The 20283-nt window shown below is 53.7% G+C and overlaps 1 protein-coding gene across 1 annotated transcript in view; it reads right to left on the minus strand.

Annotated features, from left to right (window-relative positions):
* Positions 1–20283, minus strand: part of COL11A2 (collagen type XI alpha 2 chain) — a 50901-nt gene that overhangs the window by 17849 nt on the left and 12769 nt on the right. The window contains exons 6-32 of the mRNA XM_039365966.1: positions 17211–17510; positions 16656–16787; positions 16307–16432; positions 12558–12617; positions 11795–11836; positions 11623–11685; positions 11028–11102; positions 10769–10855; positions 10248–10304; positions 10010–10063; positions 9573–9626; positions 9383–9436; positions 9004–9057; positions 8830–8883; positions 8549–8593; positions 8297–8350; positions 8155–8199; positions 7355–7408; positions 6939–6983; positions 6777–6830; positions 6519–6563; positions 5030–5083; positions 4564–4608; positions 3766–3819; positions 876–983; positions 712–765; positions 371–424 (exon numbers count right to left, since the gene is read on the minus strand). Of these exons, the coding sequence (XP_039221900.1) occupies positions 371–424; positions 712–765; positions 876–983; positions 3766–3819; positions 4564–4608; positions 5030–5083; positions 6519–6563; positions 6777–6830; positions 6939–6983; positions 7355–7408; positions 8155–8199; positions 8297–8350; positions 8549–8593; positions 8830–8883; positions 9004–9057; positions 9383–9436; positions 9573–9626; positions 10010–10063; positions 10248–10304; positions 10769–10855; positions 11028–11102; positions 11623–11685; positions 11795–11836; positions 12558–12617; positions 16307–16432; positions 16656–16787; positions 17211–17510 (1923 nt within the window). The remainder of the gene's footprint in view (positions 1–370; positions 425–711; positions 766–875; positions 984–3765; positions 3820–4563; positions 4609–5029; positions 5084–6518; positions 6564–6776; positions 6831–6938; positions 6984–7354; positions 7409–8154; positions 8200–8296; positions 8351–8548; positions 8594–8829; positions 8884–9003; positions 9058–9382; positions 9437–9572; positions 9627–10009; positions 10064–10247; positions 10305–10768; positions 10856–11027; positions 11103–11622; positions 11686–11794; positions 11837–12557; positions 12618–16306; positions 16433–16655; positions 16788–17210; positions 17511–20283) is intronic.

Consider the following 20283-nt stretch of genomic DNA (forward strand, 5'->3'; position numbering starts at 1 on the left):
CTCCATGAACACAAGCAAAGCCTTCCTTTCTGGTGCCGCACAAGGGCCCCCTTTCCTGCCCCTAAGCACGTGCAGAGTTCCTGGGGAGGCTTTGCAGGGGCCCAACGGCTCCAAGGCCGTTTCTTTGGGTTCAAGCTTTAACACAAACAGCTGGACGTTTGTGCAACCCACAACAGGACATTGCGCAGAGTAAAAGGGACAGAAGGGAACAGGGGGGGGGATATTGAGGGATTCTGGGGTGGGGGGTATCCTCGGCATCCCATCTTTCGCCCACGGGGGCTCGGACCCTACTCTTGCCTTCCTTAAGGACCCCCCCCCCAGGCCTCTGGAGGGACCCCAGATGGGCCAGAGGAGAAGAGGTGCTCCTTACCCGAACCCCCTTTTCGCCATTCGATCCGGGAAATCCGGGGAACCCTTGCGAACCCTGCGGAGGGAAGAAGAAGGGGGGGTCACAAAGGTGGGGAGGGGAGGGGCGCCATCTTGGGCGAAGAACTGCAGGGGCTTCACTGGGGCATGTCACACGGGGACACCCCCCCCCCGTCGGCTTCTCCCCAGCCAGGCCCCCTTCGGACCCCAACCTAGATGTGCTCCGGGGACCAGCAACCCCCCCCAGCTCAGCTGCTTGAACCCCCATTGGGGAGCCCCAGCTTTCCCTCTCACCCCACAGTCCCTTCTGACCCCCAGGGCCCCACTTGCCCGGCTTCTACTCACCTTGAGGCCTTGTCGGCCGGGATATCCGGGGAGACCCGGCACCCCCAGTTTGCCCTGGCAGGAAGGAGAGAAAGAAAGAAAGAAAGAAGGGGGGTCAACGGAGGAGGGGAGGGTGGGGGGTGGTCCAACTCCAAAGCCCCTCCCCCGCCAGCCCCAATACCCACCTTCTCTCCCACCAATCCGGAAGGACCCAGATCGCCAGGGGGGCCCATCCGCCCCTTGATGCCTTCGGGCCCGTCTTCCCCACGGGACCCCGGGACCCCCATCTCGCCCTGCACAAAGAAGGCAGAGGGTCATCTCCCGCCTCTGGGAGAACGTCAATCAATCAAATCAATCAATCAATCAATCAATCAATCAGAATAGAGGTAGAAGGGACCTTGGAGGTAATAATAACAATAACAACAATAAAATAATAATAATAACAATAATAATAAAATATATAAAAATAAGAATAATAAAAATAATAAAAATAAAAAGTTGGAAGGGACCCAATCAATCAATCAATCAATCAGAATAGAGCTGGAAGGGACTTTGGAGTAATATTAACAATAATAACAATAACAAAACAATAACAAAAATAATAAAAATAACAAAAATAAAAATAATAAAAATAAAAAGTTGGAAGGGACTCAATCAATCAATCAATCAGAATAGAGCTGGAAGGGACTTTGGAGGTAATAATAACAATAATAACAATAACAAAACAATAATAAAAATAACAAAAATAATAAAAATAACAAAAATAATAAAAATAACAAAAATAAAAAATTGGAAGGGACTCAATCAATCAATCAGAATAGAGCTGGAATGGACCTTGGAGGTAATAACAACAATAATAACAATAACAATAATAAAAACAATAAAAATAAGAAACAATAAAAATAATAAAAATAAAAAGTTGGAAGGGACCCTGGAGGTCATCTAGTCCAACCCCCTGCTCAAGCAGGACTCCCTAAACCAGTCTGCGCAAATGGTTTTCCACTCTCTTCTTTAGAGCCTCCAGTGGCAGGCTGTTCCACTGGTTAATTGTTATTTGTTCTCACTTTTAGGAACTTTCCCCTTACTTCCAGGTTGCTTCTCTCTTTGGTCAGTTTCCAGCCGTTGTTTCTCGTCCTGCCCTCTGGTGCTTTGGGGAATAACGTGACCCCCCTCCTCTTCTTGGGGGCAGCCCCTCAAATACTGGAATGCTGCTATCGTGTCTCCCCTGTTTCTTCTTTTCTTTAGACTGGCCAGACCCAAGTCCCGCAGCCGTTCTTCGTATGTTTTAGTCTCCAGGCCTTTGATCATCTTAGTTGCTCTTCTCTAATTTGTTTCCAAACTCTCAACATCCTTTTTGTGATATGGTGACCAAAATTGATGAGTTCCCCTTCAATTCCCTCGTCTAAGTCATTGATGAAGACGTTGGAGAGTTTACTGGGCCTCAGACGGAGCCTCGTGGTACCCACTGCTCCCTTCCCTCCATGCGGATGTGGTGCCATTCAGGGCTACTCGCTGAGTAAGGCTTGCCAACCAGCTGAAGATCCATCTAGGGGTGATGCTGTCTATCCCAACTTTTTTCTAGCTTATCAAGAAGTAATGCCTTACTGAAGTCTAAGTAAAAAAGATGCTGAGACTCTAGAAAGAGTGCAGAGAAGAGCAACAAAGATATCAGAGGACTGGAGGCTAAAGCATATAGAGAATGGCTGCTGGAATTGGGTATGTCTAGTTTAACGAAGAGAAGGACGAGGGAGGACATGATAGCAGTGTTCCAATATCTCAGGGGCTGCCATAAAGAAGAGGCAGTCAAGCTATTTTCCAAGGCGCCTGAAGGCAGGACGAGAAGCAACGGGTGGAAACTAATCAAGGAGAGAAGCAACCTAGAACTAAGGAGAAACTTCCTGATGGTGAGAACAATTAATCAGTGGAACAGCCTGCCTCCAGAAGCAGTAAATGCTCCAACACTGGAAGTTTTTAAGAAGAGACTGGACAGCCATTTGTCTGAAATGATATAGGGTTTCCTGCCTGAGCGGGGGGTTGGACTAGATGACCTCCAAGGTCCCTTCCAACTTTACTATTATTATTGTTGTTGTTGTTGTTATTGTTGTTGTTGTTATACTACATCCACAGCATTTCACTGGTCTACTAATTTAGTCACTTTATCAACGAATGAGATAAGATTGGTTTGGCATGATCCTGTTTTTGACAAACCCATGTTGGCTGCCAGTTATGACTTTGTTTGCTTCTAGGTGTTCGCAGATCTGTTTTTTGATTATCTTTTCTAGGATCTTCCCAGGTATTGAGTTTAAACTGATTGGTCTGTAGTTTCCTGGGTCTGTTTTTTTCCCCTTTCTTGAAGATGGTGACCATATCAGCCCTTTTTCAATCCTCGGGTTCTTCCCTGGTGATCCAGGATTTGTGGAGGATGTGGTGTAATGGTTCTGAGATAACATCTGTCTGCTCCTTCAGAACTCTGGGATGTAATCTGTCAGGTTCCGGTGATTTATATTCGTCAAGGTCGGACAGGTGTTCTCTTACCATTTTCCTGCTTATTTTTTTCATTTCTAGTGTGTCTTTTGCAGTAGTTTTTTTTTATATGTTGGCCTATGGTTTCTTTTGGTGTGAAGACTGTTGTAAAGTATGAGTTAAGCAGCTCTGCTTTCTCACTACTGCCTGTTACTTCCTTGCCATCTTCCCTCTTCAGTGGGCCTACACTTTCCTTGGCTTTTTTCTTGTTTTTAACATGTTAAAAGAAACTTTTTAAAAATGATCTTTTGTTTGTTCTGAGCCTTTGCTTTCCTGACTTCGTATTTGCAGATTTGGGCTATCTGCTGATACTCTGTCTGAATTATGTGTCCCTCTTTCCATTTTTTATATATTATCCTTTTTGTGTTTGAGTTTATCAGAGAGAACTTTGTGCAGCCATGCTGGTTTCTTCTTGGATTTCTTGTTTTTCTTTTTCAGTGGTATTGGACAGTACTGGGCTTTTATAATCGCATTTTTCAGAGTTGCCCACATTTCTTGAGTTGTTTTTCCCCTTTAGGATTTTCATCCATGGGTGAACATTACGCCACTTACCCTGTCGCCTTTTGGGCCCACGTCACCCTTGATGCCCAGGGACCCTTCTTCACCCTACAAGAACAAAAGGGGGCAGGAGGGCACCATTCAGAAATAGGGAGAGGGAATGGAAAAGATGGGCCCCCAAACCAGCCACCCCATGACATATGAACCCCCAACTGCCAGCCCAGAGAAGGAAAAGGGGATCCTTAGGGGGGGCTTTGAATTGACCCTCCACACTCAGACCCCTCCTGCTGCCCCCTCTGATGGGGGGTTAGCAGAGAGGAAGGACTAAGCGCTGAGGACCTTCATGGTGATTCATACCAGTTCAGAGCAAGGGAAGGAAACGGGGCACCCCACATGAAAGCACCCGGCCCCCCAAGGATGTGCCTCCTCTGAGGACGAAGGAGTACCCCAAGAAGGAGCCGGGTTGCAAAAGAGGGGAGGCCCTGCTGGAACCCCTGAATGTCTCCCCTGCCTTCAGGGCATGAAGCCCATCGGCCACAGCTGCAGGAGGCAGGAAAACAGAATCTGAGCAAGGGAGGGTGGACTGGATGACCTCAAGCAGCCCTGGCTGTGTCACAGGGGGCCAGTTACATCCTTGGGTGGGTCCATAATTCAGCCGTCAGGGATGAGACAGGGGGGGACTCAAATTCCAATCCACCCCAGCACGAAATCACTAGGTAACGCCGGGCCTGTCTCCCCTCTATTCCTGCCCAGCCCACCTCACAGGGCTGTCGTGAGGATGCAAGTGAAGTGGGTCTGGCCCGGGGAGGGAGGGGGGGAAAACAGAGCCTTAAATAAAAAGGGGGAGCTCACCTTTTCGCCCTTTTGCCCTTTCAAGCCACGGACGCCGTCAGTACCCTGAGGGGGAAACACGGGAGTCACCGACGTGGGCCAGACTACAAGCCCCATGCTTCCCAGCAACAACCCCAGGACGAGGGAGAAAGTTCTCCCCGAGGGCACGAACAATATGATGCACCGGATGTGCAGAGAGGTGGCCCTTTTCTGGGCTGGGGGGGGGTGACCTGGTGGCCCAGGTGGGCCCCTGAGACCCCCTTCAGTCCCTCACCCCCCCTTCTCCCCCCTTCCAGCCCCCCTCCCCCATTCTGCAGAGCTCAGCTCCTCCTCATCTTCTGCCCCTCCCCCTTGGAGGCCTTTCCGTCTCGCCTCCAAGGCCCCGGGGAGGGGGAACGCAGGATGATTCCCCCCCCCCGCCCCACCCAGGAGAGCCCTCCTCCTGAGCCCCCCCCTCAAATTCCCAGGGCTCGCAGCGCAGGCTCACCTTTCCTCCGCGGGGACCCGGGTAGCCCACCGGTCCTTGGGGGCCAGACGGGCCCTATGAGGAAGGAGGCGAGAGGCAGGATCAGGCCCGCCCGGAGGCAAAGCTGTGGCCCCCACCGCCACCTCATTCGCCTGCTCCCCAGAATTAGGCCTCCCTGTTTCCTGGTAGCGCGTGCGCGCACACACATACACACACACACACAACACATACACAGTCTCCAGAGCATGAAACCTGCCCTGCCCCTGCCTGGGCTTAATGATGTAGGCCAGTGTTTCTCAACCTTGACAATTTTAAGGCACGTGGACTTCAACTCCCAGAATTCCACAGCCAGCAATTGCTGGCTGTGGAATTCTGGGAGTTGAAGTCCACGTGCCTTAAAATTGTCAAGGTTGAGAAACACTGATGTAGGCGTTCTTCAGGTCTGCCCCCTGCTGGAGAATTGAGGAAGCTGCTTCACACTTCCCCACCCCCCGGTGGCTCAAAGGGGAACTGCATGTCCCAAAGGGGCCCCATGGAAGAGGCCCAACCGAATAAGATACAGGTCTGGCTCGGGCCCCTCACCGTCCCCACCCCACCTTGGGAGGCTTTCTCAGCTTCCCCCCCCCCACCCCCGGTTATACGACGTATGCCTCCCAGGGTCCCGTATTGAGATGGGCAATCAATCGATCGATCGATCAATCAATCACAAATGAATAAATGGTAAACAGAGCAATGGGGCTCTTAAAGCTTTTACAGCAGTGGTTCTCAACCTTTTTAATGCCGCGACCCCCCCAACTGGTCGTAAGTTGAGGACTACTGGACTGGTGCAGCACCGTTTGCAGACTGGGACTTTGGGCGGGCTCAGCAGGGCAGAGACAGCCTGGACCATTCCTATTGGCTTTTGAAAGCCAATAGAATTAGACTCTATTTAAGAGAGTCTATTCTATTGGCTTTCAAAAGCCAATAGAATAAAAGGGAGTAGCACAGCTAAGGAAAAGGGGGAAAAAAATGGCGGACTGCATTGTTTGGCGACCCCCGTGAAATGGTCGTTCGACCCCAAATGGGGTCCCGACCCACAGGTGGAGAACCGCTGTTTTAAAGGGCCCCGGGAAGGGAGACCCTCTCAATCCCTTCCTCCTCCCCTCTCCTCTCTCTTCCCCCTCCCCCTCTTCTCTCCCCTCCCTCTCCCCTCCCCTCTCTCCTCCTGTTCCCCCTCCCCTCCCCTCTTCCCCTCTTCCCCTTCCCTCCCTCCTCCTCTTTGCCTGAAGCCCCTTTGCCAAGGTCTAAGACCGCCCTCCCTCCACAACCTCCCCCCCACTGCGTTCCCCCCCTCCATCAGATGCCCGGGAGGCTTCCCTTTATGGTGCCAGGATGGGGGGCCCCGGCAGCCTCGGAGCGCTCCTTTTCCTGCCCCGCCATTCGCACCCAGGCCCCAAAGCCCCCACCCCACCCCAGGGCAGCTTGGAGAGGCTGGGCCGAGGCAGGGCAGGGGCCAGGCCTGTCCACTCACCGGCTGCCCTTTGGTGCCCGGAAGTCCCTCTTTGCCCGGGTGGCCCTGCGGGGAGAAGAGAGTGGGGGGCGTCAGGGGGTCCCCACCATCTTGGGGAGCCCCCCCCCGGGGAACAGAGGCCACTCTGCCCCAGGGTGGATCTTCAGCCCCACGGCTCGTTCCCCGGATCCAGGGCAGAGGCTCGGGAGGGCCAGGTGGTGCTGGGGGGGGGGTCGGCCCCCTCCTCAAAAGACCAAGGATGGGGGAGGGGGCACTCACCGGGGGTCCATCCGAGCCGGGCATCCCAGGAAGGCCGGGTTTTCCTTGGGGTCCCTGCGAAAGAGGGGGAGACCCCGTTGGACCCAGAAGGCCAGGAGGCCCCTCCCCTCCCTGGGCTCTGGCACCAGAGAGCCCCACCCCACCCAGCCGCCCCCTCCTCACCTTTTCTCCAGAGGGCCCCATGGCGCCTTGCGGTCCCGGCAAGCCCTGGCCGCAGGGAAGGGAAGGTGGGGTGAGAGGCGGTCCTGGAGGCCAAACCCCCACCCAGACCCCCCCCCAGCTCTCCCCCCTCACTCCCCCAGAGGCCTGTGTTTTTGGGGGAGTCCAAGAGGTTTCGGATCAGCCCCAGAGCCGAACCAGAACCAAAGAGGGATTCAAGAGTTTGCATCGACTGCAGAACAGCTGCAGCTAGCATCCTCCCCCCCCCAACCTGCCTCCCCCACAGGGCTGTTGTTAGGGAGGCAGACTGGAGGAGGGGAGGGGAATCTAAGCCCAGCCAGCCACCCCAGAGAGCCCTGCAGCTGGGAAGCAATGGAGGGCAGGCCAGGGTGATCTTCCTCCACCCAGGTGGGACTTACCTGAGTGCCTGGGATCCCCTGCAGGCCGGGGGGGCCCGGCTCCCCTTGCGGACCCTGGAGATAGACAAATGGGAGGAGGGGGTTAGATCAAGACAATTAATCAGTGGAACAGCCTGCCTCCAGAAGCAGTAAATGCTCCAACACTGGAAGTCTTTAAGAAGAGACTGGACAGCCATTTGTCCGAAATGGTGTAGGGTTTCCTGCCCGAGCAGGGGGTTGGACTAGATGACCTCCAAGGTCCCTTCCAACTTTACTACTACTATTATTATTATTATTATAAGACAGACCCTCGGACGTGCCCTAGACGTTTCCCCAGCAGGCTCTAAAAGGAAGGCCTGTTTTGGGGACGTTTCGGATGTCCTGGTGGCCTCCCTTCCGGGAGCCATTTCAGCTTCTAAAATCGGTCCAGGTAACTGGAGATCATCCAGCCCGACCCCTACCCTGGCTAGGGATCCATTCTTGCGCCACCCTCTCTAACCTCCGTCTAATCCCTGTCCGCAAACTTGCAAAGGGCTGCCCCGCCTTCCGCAGAGTCCTGGACGGCAGCTCCCATCACCCTGGGCAACCGTTACAGAACTACAACTGCCCATGGGCCACCAACCTGCCACCAAGGGGCCCCAGGCCGAGCGTCGCCGGCTGCAGCTTTGGGAAGGGGCCGCCTCCTCCCTAGAGGGTCCGTTTCGGGATCCCAAGGCCTCTGTCCGAGGCTGCCGGGAAGGCACTTTGCGCACGCTCAGAAGCCCCTTAACATGCCAGCCCTCCAAAAACCACCGGTCCAGGGAAGGCCTCCGTCCACTTACCAGACTCCCCTTCGGTCCGTGGGGGCCGTCCACGCCACGCGCGCCCTGTCGAGAGAAAGGCAGGCCGGAGTCGGTGGTCAGCGGCCTGGCCAACGGAAGCCCCGAGGGTGGGGGGTGGGGGGTGTCCCTCCCCAGCACTTACCTGTGGCCCCGGGATGCCTGGGGGCCCTTTGGGGCCAAGCAAGCCTCTTGGTCCCTGCGAAGAGAAGGCGGGATGGGCGGGAGAAGGCCAAAGCGGAGCCTCGGGGGCTGAGCGCGACCCTCTTGCCCGATTTTCGCCTCTGGAGACCCCCAAGGTGGGGGGCATGGGGCAAGGGGGTCTTTAAAATGCCCTTCCCCATGCAGGCCTGATTTTCCACCCCCACCCCACCCCCAGGCTGGGGATGCTACGTACCGAGTCTCCGGGGAGGCCCCGAGGCCCGATCTCACCATCGTCTCCCTGCAGTGCGGGAAAGAGAAAAACGTTCGCGAGGGGGCAAACCGGCATGCGTTTTTATGCCCCCCCTCCTGTTTCTGTTTATATAGGCAGATGGAAACCCCCTGGCAGAAACCCCTCCCCCGGCCCTTGAGGACCTCCCTGGAGGGGTCTGTATTCAAGCTCAAGTTGCTAGTCCTCAAGAAGCTTCATGTCTTCTCAGACATCCACTCTTCCCTTCCTGTCCGGGCAGGCCTTACCCTCTCGCCGTCTTCGCCCGGGGGTCCAGCCACGCCCTGCGCACCGGGGTCCCCCTGCCAAGGACGGAAGCAGCAGAATTGGGGGGGCTCCAAGAAAGCAGGGGACCCCCCATCCAGGACAAGCCTGGTGTGTACCCCCCCAGGGACCCCCTCCCTCTCCCCCGTCCCACTTACCCGGTATCCTTTGTCTCCCGGAAGGCCGGGCAACCCGTCAAAACCCCGGTCCCCCTGCAGGAGAAACACATGAGAGATTGGGGGGCAACAGTGGGAGGGGGCTCAGAGGCCCCTAGGGACCCCTACAGGGGCCACAAAGTGATCTGCCCCTGTTTGCAAGGGGGAAGTACGAGTATCAGAGAAGCTGGGCGTGGGGCACGGGGGGTGTTCCCCACAATCCCGCAGCAGGGCGGGGCAACTGAGAAAGTGGGGATCCCCCCCAGGAAAGGGGGTCCCCCAGAGGCAGCAGTGAGGAGGTGGGAGTAGAGAGCCAGAGCCGTCGTTGGGACTGGAAGAGCTGAGTTCGAGTCCTCCTCCCTTGAGGAAACGGGGCTCTTACCTTGAGGCCGGGCACGCCAGGCATCCCCCGTGCGCCGTCAGCGCCAGCCCTGCCCTGGGGACACACACAGAGGGGGTCACGAGGAGGAGCCCACCCCCCACTTTCCACTCAAGGCTCCCGGCCGCCCCCTCCTCCTCGCCCAATTATCAAACCAGCTTTTTCTCCCGTCACGTAAGAAAACGGGACTTACTCGGCGGCCGGGCTTCCCTGGGGCGCCGGTCAGTCCCTGTTGGCCCCGGGGCCCCTGGGAGGAGAGAGAGAGAGACCAGAAATTTAGTGCGGCAAAGAGGGGGGACCCTCTAGAGCAGGGGGTCTTCGAACTCGGCCCTTTGATGACTGGTGGACTTCAACTCCCAGAATTCCTCAGCCAGCGTGTACACGCTGGCTGAGGAATTCTGGGAGTTGAAGTCCACCAGTCATCAAAGGGCCGTTCGAAGACCCCTGTTCTGGACCGCCGAGGGGCCCCCACTTCCAAAAGGGCCCCTGAAGCTGACCCAGAACAGGGGACCCCAATTCCCAGCTGCAGCTCACCCTCCCCGCACGAATGGGGAGCAGGAAATGGTCAATCGCCTTGGAGACCAAGGCAGTGGGGGGGGGGAAAGACGCCCAACGCTCCGTCCACCTTACCTGGAGGCCAAAATCTCCGGGCTCGCCCTTCACACCGGGACTTCCAGCTTGACCCTGCGGGAGAGGAAGCAGGAGGGGGATGTAGCAGTCGGGCCCCTGGGCAGCGAGGGCCAAGCGCAGCAGCACCCGGCTGTCCCCAGCCAGGGGACCCTCCCGAGGCCGAAGTCTCTGGACCCCCAGCCTAGCCCATATCCAAGCACACACACACACACACACACACACAAACACACACACTCACCATGGGCCCAGGCCGGCCGGTGTACCCCATCGGTCCCGGAGGGCCACGCAAGGCCAGCTGTGGAAAGGAAGGGAAGGACTCAGAACTAAGCAGAGACCCCCACCCCGGAGAGCCTGGGGCATCAGACTTTAGGCTTGTGGGGGGTGAGGAGTCTTCTGTCACCCCATTCTGGAGGGCTCCAGAGAGCTGCCTTCTCCCCCCCCCCGTTCACACAACGCCCTTAACTAGGGCAAGTTGCACCACCAATCCAGGATAGTTTGAACTCTGGAGGGTTGCGGGTTTCCCCCTCCCCCCCAGGGACCTTCTCAGCTGCACACCCAGCTTTGGAGGCCTCTGAAAAGGGACCCACCCAGTTGAGTATCGGGGGCACCCAGAGGCTCAAAAGCCGGGCCCCGGACTGGAGGCAGAGATGGCTCCCGAATTGGGGGGTGGTGCTTATTTTGCTCCTCTGAATTCTTCCGGTTCTTCCCCCCTCCCCAGCCCTACCCCGTAAAGTTGGGAAGGGGGCTGGCTGGACTCACGCGGGCCTGCTGGAGGTAGGCCTGGGCCTGGGCCTCCTGAGCCATGGCGACGGGCCCCTTCTGGCCCCCAGGAACCCCGAAACGGAACTGCAATCGGGAGGGGAGAATCCAGAGAGTCACAAAAACATCGACAAGCCGCTTCCTCACAGATTCGGGGACAGATCTGCTTCCCCCCCCAGCCAGACGCCCCCTCCCTTCCTGCAGCCCCCCCAGGACGATCCCAACTCCGGTTCCTTGTACCCCCTTTTTCCTGACTCACCGGAAGCATCATGGAGGTGCCTGGGGGACCCGGGCGTCCATCTGAGCCCGCGAATCCGGGCCGTCCGGGGGGACCCTGCAAAGGAGGCAGAGACGCTGCGGGAACACACAGACGCACAATGGCTCCCCCACCACACACACACACACACACACACACACACACACACACACACACATGCCCCTCTGGGCCCAACTGCGCTCGAATCACCGGCCGTGACCCATGGGCGAAGGAGTCCTTGAGCAAGGCTGTCAGGTCGAGGCTTCTCCCTCCAGATTCACCAGACTACATTCCCCATCGTTCCCTCCCCTCCCCCGAAGCCTGCAATGGCAAGTTCACAGAGTGGGAAATGGCCCCCTACTCCGAGGAAGCCCCGTTGGCACCGGACCCCCCCCCAACCTGCTTCTGGACAGCCAACAGAGAGAGGGCACCTTGGTCCATGCGCAGAGTGCCTTGCAATAATTTGCTGCACAGAGACCCCTGGCGAGTTGAAAGGAGCTCTACACATGCTCAGGAGCTGCAGATAGGCCTGCCCTGCAGACAGGAATGGACAGGCACTTGCCCTCCCCCACTCTCCCAGTGGGGCTACCCCACTCACCCGCTCTCCGGGGTCACCAGGGGGTCCGGGAGTCCCCGGGACACCAGGGGGTCCACTCATGCCCTGCAGACGAGAAGGTCATTTCAGCCATTTCTGCCCCACCTGCCCACCCCCACATCCCCACCACCCACCCCCACCCACCCCGGCACCCGACGCCTGGCGCAGCTCTTACCTGGGGTCCTTCGGGGCCGGGACGTCCCGCCACAATCATCCCCTGCGGAAAAATAATGGGGGTCAGGGGGGCGAAGAGGAACCCCCCCCACCTCCCCTTGTCGTCCAGGAAGGTAGGCACAGTCGTGGCGGTGTCCCTGGGAAGGAGTCCGAGCGGGGCCTGATCCTAGCGGGAAGAGGGGTGCCGCTCCTGGGAGACCCAGGGGGGAGGGGGGGCGGGAGTGGACGCTGATCCTGACCTCTGACCCCTAAAGTGACGGGGAGGGATTGGGCACTCACCTTCCCCCCCCTCCCCAGTGGATTGGCATTGATTAAATGCTCTATTTCTCAAGCTGGGCCCCTGGAAGATGGGTGGACTTCAACTCCCACAATTCCCTAGCAAAGCTGGCTGGGGAATTCTGGGAGTTGAAGTCCACCCATCTTCCAGTGGCCCAGCTAAACAAACATTGATTTTTAGGGCCTGGTAGCCAAACTACTCAGCATCTCCCGAGCACAATCACAACTGTCCAGCCCCCAAGGGTCCTTCCCGCCCCCCAGCCATGCTCTGACCCCGTCCGCCCCTTTCCTTCCTGCCATGGGATCACTTCATGGCCTCCCATCCCTGCCCTCAAGCTCCTGCTTGCCAATCTCCTTTCCCATCGGCCAGATGTGGCCCCAGCTGGCTGCAGGGAGGGGCTTCGTCTTTGGCCCAGATGGGGAGGGAACCAAGACCCACCCCTCCCACACACAAACACACAAACACACCAACAACCACGGCAACTTACAGATTCGAAGACAGCCGGTTCGCCTTTGTCCCCCTTCAGTCCTCGGGCTCCGAGCATTGCCTGTGGGTCGCACACATGTAGCCACAAGGAGAGTGTCAGCATTGTGGCGCGTGTAGCACACACACACACACACACACACAACGTACACACTCACACTGAGAGGGGAGAAGGCCTGAAGGAGCCTCCCTCAGCACAGGCAAAGCCATGTCCGTGGCGGAAAAAAGAATTCTACTTCTACACACACACACATACACACACACACACACACACACACACACACAAACACATTTTGCACAGCCGTCACAATCCCTGCAAAAAGTCACCACTAAAAATGGGTTTTGGTCAAGAGAAGCCTCAGTTGTTGCTGGGCTGTCTTTCGACCCGGGCAGGGGGGTGGACTAGATGGCCTTCAGGGACCCTGCTAGCCCTTATGGGTTCTTTGTAAGGACCGAGATGCACCGTCTGAATGTGTGTTGGCGGTGCGGTGGCGGGGGTGGGGTGAGGTTATTATTTTTATTATTTTTTCTCCTTGTTTTTTCTTTATTTTGTATTCATTTTAAGACGAGGGGATCAACTTATTCTCCAAAGCTCCAGACGGAAGGACGAGAAACAATGGCTGGAATCTGATCAAGGAGAGAAGCAACCTGGAATTAAGGAGAAACTTCCTGACAGGGAGGACAATTAACCAGTGGAACACCTGGCCACCAGAAATCGTGGGCGCTCCATCACTGGAAGTTTTTTTAAGAGGAGACTGGACAGTCACTTGTCTGAGATGGTGTAGGGTCTCCTGCTTGAGCAGGGGGCTGGACTACAAGACCTCCAAGGTCCCTTCCAGATTCTATTCTATTCTTTTTATAGGGCATTTTTATATCTGCGTCAGCTGCTTTTGGTCGCCGTGTGCGAGAAGGCGGCCATATATAATAAATTAAATAAATAAATCTGTGTCTTATTTAAGTTTCCATTTAGGCTTTTCATTTTAATCCCAGTTAGCTTTGGGGAATAGAATAGAATAGAATTACAGAACAGAATAGAATAGAATAGAACAAAATAGAATAGAATAGAAAATAGAATAGAATAGAATTACAGAATAGAACAGAATAGAATAGAATTACAGAATAGAATAGAATAGAATAGAAAATAGAATATAATGGAATTACAGAATAGAATAGAAAATAGAATAGAATTACAGAATAGAATAGAATAGAAAATAGAATAGAATAGAATTACAGAATAGAATAGAAAATAGAATAGAATTACAGAATAGAATAGAATAGAATAGAATAGAAAATAGAATAGAATTACAGAATAGAATAGAATAGAATAGAATTACAGAACAGAACGGAACAGAACAGAATAGAATTACAGAACAGAACAGAATAGAATAGAATTACAGAACGGAACAGAACAGAATAGAATAGAATAGAATAGAATAGAAAATAGAATAGAATAGAATTACAGAACAGAACAGAATTACAGAACAGAACGGAACAGAACAGAATAGAATTACAGAACAGAACAGAATAGAATTACAGAACAGAATAGAATAGAATAGAATTACAGAACAGAACGGAACGGAACAGAACAGAACAGAACAGAATAGAAAATAGAATAGAATAGAATAGAATAGAATAGAATAGAATAGAATAGAATAGAATAGAATAAAGTTGGAAGGGACCTTGGAGGTCACCTAGTCCAACCCCCTGCTCAGGCAGGAAACTCTATACAGACAAAGGGCTGTCCTCGCCAAGAAACCCTGGCCCATTCCCTGCTCCTGGCAGATTCTGAGAACCAAACCCCGTTGAAGGGGAGGAGGGGAAGGGTCTTCTGGCTGGGGAATTCTGGGAGTTGAAGTCCAATTCCAAGCCCATACACAAAACATCTTAAAAGTTGTCACGTCCGAACTGCCCTGGGCTTTCATTTGCCTTCAGGCTCTGGGTAGTTCCTATTTCAAGCTCCAAGGGCACCTCGTGAAATTTCCTGCCTGCTTATTTTGTGCGCCTTGAATCTATCGATCTACTACTAAAATCCTTGGTGCTGTAACTTTTAAATTTCGCGCAGCAACCATTTTTGAATCAAGGTGCTTCCAGCGGGCTCGCTTACACCGGGTGCATCCAGCATTAAAGTTCGGCCAATTTTATAAAATTTGGCCTGGCGTAAAAATGACCATAAAATTCAGTTTACGACCTAATACAAAAGGTCATCCAACATTTCCTGATGTTTGACTTGTGATGGACAGTGCAGCGAGGGCCACTTTTGGAGGCAGACCCGTCCCGGAACGTCGTCACGGTTTTTCCAGCGAAGGCGGGATGTGACAAGGTCTGAATGTCTAACAATGGCTGAGAACTTTTCAAAGCGCATAGAAGCTCTGTCATTGCTGAAGGCAGAGGAATCCGCTAAGGAAGAATCTCTGAAACGAGGACCTGACGGGCAGCAGGCGGTCAACTTTTGAATTTTAAAAAAATCCGCCAAGATACACTGAATTTCTCAAGATTTTAAGGAAAAAAAAATGCTCTGAAAATGTTCTTAATAATAATAATTAGTAACAAAGTTGGAAGGGACCTTGGAGGTCATCTAGTCCAACCCCCTGCTCAGGCAGGAAACCCTATACCAGCGGTTCTCAACCTATGGGTCGCGACCCCATTTGGGGTCGAACGACCATTTTACGGGGGTCGCCAAACAACGCGATCCGCCATTTTCCCCCCTCAGGGGGCGCCGCCGCGCATGCGAGCCGCACGTGGGGGCGCGTTTGTGTGACGGGGGTCGCCATCACACAAACGTTGAGAAACGCTGCCCTATACCATTTCAGACAAATGGCTGTCCATTGAATTGCTCTGGATTGCAGGGGGGACAGGAAGGAATGGGTGGGGCTTCCTAAATGGCAACTGGAGCAGTAATTACTGTCTGCTAATTGGGGGGAAGGAAATGCCTTTTCCAGTATAGCGGGAACTGGGACCAGTGGTGTTGCCATACTGGGAAAAAATGGCCTGTCTGCATTTCCAGGGTAAATCAGCTTCGTGGTTAGAAAGATCAAGGCGTTAAGGACGGGCAGGCCACATCCTGGCAGGAAATGATGTCATCAACGGCACGATATGACAGATGGCGCGGGTCATAATTCATAGGAAATGACATCATCAAACGATGTGATCGGATGTAACTTGATAGGAAATGACGTCATCGGGGAGGTGACATCACAGGGCACCCCGACACAGGGAGTGACATCGTCAGTGGGGAGTGATGTCACCGGATGCAACTTCCTGGGAATTGACATCATCAAAAGGGGGACCCCAACAGGAAGGAGAGACACGTGACAAAGCAGCTGGAAGCCATGGAAAGGAGGGACCAGAGAGTCAGCGCAGCCCAGACCTCCAGAGCCAGGCAAACCATAGATGGTGGAGCCTAGAGAGGGGCTCAGAACGTGGGAAAAAAAATGGGACAAGGGGCTGCTGCCACCCAGTGGTGGGTAATGGGAAAGGCAGGAGGGACCCAAAACCACCTGGGAATCAGAAGCCCGAAGGACATCCACATCCATTATCCAGGACAGGACAGGAACACACGCAGCAAACACAAAAAGGGCCCACAGCAACACAGGGCTCAGCGAAAGACCCACAAAAAAACGGCCTTTGGAAACTGCCCCCCCCAAAGCACTAGGAGAGGCGGTCAGCAATGGGCAACGGGTAGACGGCCAGGAGGACACAGAAGTGGCGACACAGAGGAGGCGACACAGGACACAACAGGGGGCGCTCACTTACGACAGCATCATAGGGGACCTGGGCTGAGCGCTGGGGGCCCAAGTCGCTGGGGTTCGGATCGCCGTCTCTGTGATCCAGGGCCACGCCGGGCAGGAGCCCCCCCTGCACCTCCTCGGCCACGTCCTCCTGGCCCAGGCAGGGGACGTTAACCCAGGAAAGAGACGGGGTCTGCAGCAAGCGCCCCCTGGCACCCGAGCCCTTGCCCAGGCCCCGGCAGCTCTCCTGGCCCCACCAGCCGCGGGACAGCCTGGCCCAGCACCAAGGGAGGCCCTGCGCCCCACGACTCCTGCCCACTGGGCCCAGTCCCCTGCGCCAGCCTGCCAAGGCCGTGGGAGGGGGTGTCATTTACCTGCACCCATGGCGACGAGGGGGTGGGAGGCGAGGCCTCCCCGGTGGGGACCCTCTTCTGGGGAGTAGCCTCAGGAGGCGGGGGGTGGCTGGGGTGCCGGGGAGCCCCCGGGGTGGGAAGGGGCCCTGCGTCCTTGGCAGAGGCACCCCCCCGAACGGAGGTAAAGTCAGGGTAGACACGGAGGGCGGGCGGCGGATTCAGGGAAGAAAGAAGCAAAAAAGGGAGACAGATGGAGGGGGGTTAGTTGGTTAGTGCAAATGTCCCCGTCGGGGTCTGGGGAGGCCAATTCCCGGAATCCAGATCCTTGAAGCCCAGAGGACTAAATGGATATTGGGGGGGGGACCAACCGTCTCGTGCCCAGCTGGGCCAGGAAAACGGGGCTGACCGAGGCCCAGCGTAGAATAGCAGAGCTGCAGCTGACAGGGGGGCCTGGAGCAGCCCCCAGGCCCTGCAGACCAACCCAAGGGGGGGCTTCTCTTGCTCGGGGCCCCTGGGGGGGGACAGGTCTTCTCCCTCCCCCCTCACGCCGACCCCAGCCCCTCCCTCTGTCTCTACCTGCTGGTAGCTGCTTCGTGGCCCCCGGGCTGCCTGGGCCCTCGTGGCCCCCGGGCTGGCTGCCTTCTTCGCTGCAGAGGCCTTGCCGGCCGTGGTCGCCTTGGGGGTGGGGCTGCTGGCCTTGGGGGTCTTTCCGCCGGCCGAGGGCTTCCCGTTGCCGCTGGGCCCCTTGCGGGTTCCTTGGGGTTCCTTCCTCTCCGGTGCGTCGGTCTTGAGGGCGGCGGGCGGGAGGCTGGGCAGCTGCCGCTTCTGGGGCTGTCTGGCCTTGGTGCTGGTGGGGGGCTTCGTCTTGGCCGGCGTCTGGCAGGGAGGGGGACACAAAGGCAGCGATGGAGGGAGAGTGCCGGAGCAAGTCCCAGTGGGGCAGAAAGCAGAGCCAAAGGGGGGGGGAGTGTTTGGCCAGACGGAGCCCTCTCTGCAGAGACCCTCCCCTCCCCTTCCCCAGGACAGAACCCCACTTGGGCCCAGGCTCCCCCTCTGAGGAGCTTCCCCCCACCCCCCATTGCTTCTCGCCCTGCCTTCTGGGGCTTTGGGGAAGAGATTCACACACACACACACACACACACACACACACACACCCTCTTCTCTCCGGCAGCCCCTCAAATACTGGAACACTGCTATCATGTCTCCCTGATCCTTCTCTTCGTGAGACATGCCACATGCTACATTCTTCGTATGTAGAATAGAATAGAACAGGACAGGACAGGACAAGACAGCACAGGATAGGATAGAACAGAACAGAATACAATAGAATATAGAATATAGAATATAGAATATAGAAAATAGAATAGAATAGAAAATAGAATATAGAATATAGAATATAGAATAGAATATAGAATAGAATAGAATATAGAATATAGAATAGAATAGAAATAATAGGAATAGAATAGAATAGAATAGAATAGAATAGAAATAATAGAATAGAGTAGAATAGAATAGAATATAGAATAGAATATAGAATAGAATAAAATCTAGAATCTAGAATAGAATAGAATAATAGAATAGAATAGAATAGAATAGAGAATAGAATAGAATAGAGAATAGAATATAGAATAGAATAGACTATAGAATATACAATAGAATAGAATAGAATTTAGAATAGAATAGAAATAATAAGATAGAATAGAATAAAATACAATAGAATAGAATAGAATAGAATAGAATAGAATAGAATACAATATAGAATATAGAATAGAATAGAAATAATAGGATAGAATAGAATAGAATAGAATAGAATAGAATAGAATAGAATAGAATAGAATAGAATAGAATAGAATAGAATATAGAATATAGAATAGAATAGAAATAATGGAATAATATAGAATAGAATAGAATAGAATAGAATAGAATAGAATAGAATAGAATATAGAATATAGAATAGAATAGAATATACAATAGAATAGAATACAATAGAATAGAATACAATACAATAGAATACAATACAATAGAATACAATACAATATAGAATATAGAATAGAATAGAAATAATAGGATAGGATAGAATAGAATAGAATAGAATAGAATAGAATAGAATAGAATAGAATAGAATAGAATATAGAATATAGAATATAGAATAGAATATAGAATAGAATAGAATAGAATAGAATAGAATAGAATAGAATAGAATAGAATAGAATAGTTGGAAGGAACCTTGGAGATCTTCTAGTCCAGCCCCCTGCACAGGCAGGAGAACCTATAGACCATCTCAGACAAGGGACTGTCCAGTCGTCTCTTCTTAAGAACCTCCAGTGACGGACTCCCTTAATCCTTTTTTGTCGCTGTTTCTCTGCACACTTTCTAGACTCTCGGCCTCTTTCCTTTGTGTTCCTGGGGACCAAATGCCCAACCGTTTCCCTTGATCTGATCTGAGTCGCTTGGCAGGCTGAGTCCTCGCCCGGACTTCAAAGGGCTCCGGCTCGCTCGGCGGTCAGCCCCAAAGAGGGGAACAATTCACAATGGACTCTGGTTGGGAGGGGGAGACTGAAACACACACACACACACACCCTGGGGAGAAGATCCGTTACAGCCTCTCAGGAAACTTTGAGGGACGAAAAACGAGATATTATTTTGCAGAGCAGAGTTCCCTTCTCCAGGACCAGCAACTAATGTGGGCGTTAAATCCCAGTTTAAATGCAGGAGCTTCCCTTTGAAGGCCAGGGGGACGCAGGGGGACCAGGAAGCAAAAGCCCCAAGAAGGGGGGGGCTGACGTTGGTGGGGACAGTTTGACCCCCAGCTGAGAGAGAGGAGACTTCGCTGTTCCCACGACGAGACCCAGAAGACGCGACCCAGGAAGCAGACGCAGACCGAGGCCTCTTCGGCAGGGGGTCCAGTGGCCTGGACAGGCGAGGGGGGGGTCTCCTTCCCACACCACCATCTGCCTGAGATGCCTGTGGGAGTCTGGCACTCGGGGGAGGGGGCAGGGGGTCAGACTAGATGGCCTTTAAAAGCCCTAGCTAAAATCCTACGAATCCTGCGGCCGTTCCCACCTCGAAACTCCCTTTCTTTTGCCCTCCAACCGACAAAAAAAAAATGCATATATTCAACTCGTTGAATTTTAAAATCACTCGGCACCTTCTCTCTGTGCTGCGGGGGCTCCCGCTGGCATTCAAATGCGCCACAGAGTCCAGTTGTGTGTTCAGACAAGCCCATCCTGCTCCCCCCTTTCCACCCCCCCTTACAAAAATTGGGGTTCCAAGCACAAAACCTAAGGAGAAATTTCCTGACAGTGAGAACAATTAACCAGTGGAACCACCTGACTCCAGAAGCGGTGAATGTTCCAACACTGGAAGTGTTTAAGAAGAGACTGGACAGCCATTTCTCTGGAATGGTATAGGGTTTCCTGCCTGAGCAGAGGGTTGGACTAGATGACCTCCAAGGTCCCTTCCAACATTATTATTATTATTATGGATCATCGCACAGTCAGCCAGATGTTCAGACTAGATTTGGCATTTTGTCTACCTATCGAGTCCTTACCCAGGACCTGGGATAGGCAGATGTGGATGTTTGATGGTATTACAGATATCGTCGCAGGATGGAAGCAGTTCCTAATAAGGCCGTCTTTTGCAATTGACT

Source organism: Crotalus tigris, unplaced genomic scaffold (assembly GCF_016545835.1).
Source record: "Crotalus tigris isolate CLP2741 ecotype Arizona unplaced genomic scaffold, ASM1654583v1 scf7180000020216.623372, whole genome shotgun sequence".
Classification (NCBI taxonomy): domain Eukaryota; kingdom Metazoa; phylum Chordata; class Lepidosauria; order Squamata; family Viperidae; genus Crotalus; species Crotalus tigris.